The sequence below is a fragment of the Octodon degus genome, unplaced genomic scaffold (genome assembly GCF_000260255.1).
Source record: "Octodon degus isolate 3935 unplaced genomic scaffold, OctDeg1.0 scaffold00010, whole genome shotgun sequence".
Taxonomy (NCBI): Eukaryota; Metazoa; Chordata; class Mammalia; order Rodentia; family Octodontidae; genus Octodon; species Octodon degus.
This window is the reverse complement of record NW_004524586.1, coordinates 2171526-2174856: the sequence shown is the minus strand read 5'-3', so window position 1 is coordinate 2174856 and position 3331 is coordinate 2171526. Positions and strand designations below refer to the sequence as shown.

General features: G+C 39.8%; 1 protein-coding gene across 1 annotated transcript in view; it reads right to left on the bottom strand.

The window, feature by feature from the left end:
• LOC101564514 (cytochrome P450 2C18-like) overlaps nucleotides 1-3331 on the bottom strand; it is a 51551-nt gene that overhangs the window by 19081 nt on the left and 29139 nt on the right. Inside the window, exon 8 of the mRNA XM_004625490.2 lies at nucleotides 800-987. Coding sequence (XP_004625547.1) covers nucleotides 800-987 — 188 coding nt within the window. The remainder of the gene's footprint in view (nucleotides 1-799; nucleotides 988-3331) is intronic.

The following is a 3331-nucleotide window of genomic DNA, read 5'->3' as shown; positions in this document are numbered from 1 at the left end:
TGAGACAGCAATTGAAACCAGGTGTGGTGGCGCGCGCCTGTAATCCCAGCTCTTGGGAGGCTGTTAACAGGAGAATTACTATGAGTCTGATCTAGGAGTGAGACCCTGAACACCCTGTAGACCCTTCCCTAAAATATAGAAAAAAACATTTTGTTTTGGAAGACACAAATCAGTATCTATTACAAAGCTTTATGCCCCCAGTTAGAAAGTACAGTGGTCCCTGACTTATCTCAGAGGTTATGTTATAGACACTTCCATGATAACTGAAAATAAGTGAAGTAGTGACATATTTATTTTAATATTTACATATATTTAAAGGCTTTATAAACCCTTCCCATGCTCTTATAAATCTTTCTCACATTTTAAAAATATTTTCTAATGTTAACCATTTCTAAACCCACAAGCCTCCATAATTTTAACAGCATACATATACTGTACAGTACTGCAAAATCACATGATATAGTGAAAAGCCCACAATAAATAATTCAGATTAATACCTTTTTTTTTTTTTGCGGAACCGGGGATTGAACTCAGGCCACTCTGCTTGCCAGGCAAGTGCTTATTCCACTGAGCCAGCTCCCCAGCCCCCAGATTAATATCTTTTGAGAACCCATGAAACAGTGAGTGTGTGAGAGTCAGCCATGAAGCAGTGAGGGACTACTGTCGTACAAAGTGCACTGAGCTACACACATGTGAGTTTTGCACTTGTCTCACCTCGTGCTGATAGAGGACTGGATCACTATCACACATTCGTGAACTTCAAGAGCACTGAGGTACAGTCTAAGACAAACAAACTTACTTTGGGTAAGACGTAGCCTCTGAATTTAACATCACGAGTCACTGCGTGGGACAAGTTGTTAGGGACGAGGTCAATGTATCTCTGGACCTCGTGCACCACGGCGTCGGTGTAGGGCATGTGGCTCCTATCCTGCATGCACGGGGTCCGCTCTCTGCCAATCACACGCTCAATCTCTTCCTGGACTTTAGCTGGTAAAACATGTTCATGACACGATGAGAAAGGGGGAAAGTGGCCCATTTGTTGTAACAACGCAGGACTGTAAACCATAAGGAAAGTGTCCAAACAGCAGCTTAATTATTTTAGATACCATAAAATTACTTTAAATGTAAATAGATTCAATTCTTCACTTAAAAGACATAGAGTGACTGATTATACCAAAAAGTATGGTCCATCTATAAGCTACTTATAAGATACTAACTTCACCTCTAAGTATATACATAGAATGCAAGTGGAAAGATAGAATAAGATAGAATATTCCATGTAAATAAAATGCAAAAAAATGAAGCAGTAGTACTGATAGCTAATTAATAAAGTGGCTTTAATTTTTTTTTTTTTCCGGTACCAAGGATTGAACTCAGGACCTTAGGCTTGACAGGCAAGTGCTTATTCTATTGCGCTATCTCCCCAGTCCCTAAAATGGGTTTTAAGAACAGCACAGAGAAACAAGGAGAGTTAGTATGCAATGACAAAAGGGTCAATTCAATAAAAGGAAGTAACTATTCTAAATATTATATTCATCCACTACTAAAGCACCCAAATACATAGAGCAAATAGTATAGGACAGACACAAAATAATCCAATAATATTAGAGGACCGCATGTTAAGCAATGGACAAATCGTTCAGGCAGAACGTCAACCAAGAAACAGCAGTTAAATTGCACCCTAGACCAAATGGGCCTAAGAGACATCTACAGGACACTCCATCCCACACCTTCAACACACATATTCTTCTCATGAGCACATGGAATATTAACCAACATAGGTCAAATGAGAGGCCACAAAATTAGTTTCAACAAATTTGAAAAGTAAAACTATGAAGAAAAAAAAGTAAAACTGTGGGCTGAGACCACAACTAAGTAATAGAATACTCACATGGATACAACCCCAGCAGTGTAAAACAAAAAGAAAGAAAAAAGAAAAATTGAAATTATACTATCCATTCAAATAATAATGAAATAAAGTTAGAAATTAATAAAAACTCTGAAACTATACAAAAATGTGGAAATTAAGCAACTTTTATTTAGCCAGGCTCTCACTTTGTAGTTCAGACTGGCTCAAACTCATGGTGATGCTCTTGTCTCAGCTTAGCAAATACTGGGATTCTGTAATCTGCATACAGCACAATGCCCAGCAATAACTTACTCTTGAACAACAAATGGGTCAAAAGTGAAATCAAGGAAATTGAAAATTTCTCCAAATCAATGGAGATGCAACACAATACATATATATGAGAGAAAGAGAGAGAGAGACAGAGAGAGAAACTTATAGCAACCAATACCTACTTCAGAAAAATCAAGCCTGGCATGGTGGTGCACATCTGTGATCCCAGTACTCAGGAGGCTGCAACAGGAGGATTGCTGCAAGTTTGAGGCCAGCCTGGGCTACTTATAAAGTTCAAGAGAAGCCTGAACTGCCTAGTTGAGATCTCATCTCCAAAAAACATATAGATACAGATAGATATAGATATAGATATAGATATAAAGTATTTTTTAAACAACAGAATAATTAGTGATACTTGAACTTGACTAAACTATCTACCTTCTGCTTTATTCTTTATGTAGAGGACTACCTGGGTGACTCTCCTTGAAGGAGGAGCAGTTGTCTCCATTTTGGCTGAACCTGACCCTATTTCCATGATATGTACAGAGCTGGCTAGAATTTTTTCTTAGCCCTTCAAATGGCTTTAAGAGTGCATGTTGGCCCAGCTGAGGTGCTGATGTGTACCCTCTGAAGCAAAGTGTTTTCCTGGGCCCATATGTGAGCCGGGGCAAGGTGGGATGGAGAGTTGAGCTCCATGCTGTGAACTGGAATTGAGCCTCAAGATAAGAGGCTATGACTTCCCAGGGCATAAAAGACTACACAGCAAAGCTGAAGCACAGACCCCAAAACATTAGATACTATCTCACTGGTATTATGCAAATTACTCTTTCTGCACGTTCTTCCCTCTGCACATTTCAGAGGCCTTCTGCCTGGCCCAGCACACACACTCGCCTACTTCTTGCCACTCTCACAGTCACTCATCCTCAAGCCACTTCTCCTTCATGCATGAGTAAAACCCGAGTCTGGGCCTGGGTTGAGGCCTTTGCTCTGGATAGCCATCACTGTAAGCAGACTTAGAGCCCCCTGGCTCCCCATGACTACAAGTATGCCTTAGTTTCCTTATTTTCACCATGGGTTGGTTGCACTGGAAGTGGTAGACTGGAATTAACTCACTGGAATTCCAATAACTTTTGAACGAGATTACAGATATAAACTTCCTGGCCTGAGACCAGTACTGTGAAGGGCTCTCTATACTTTATTTGTAAATATATA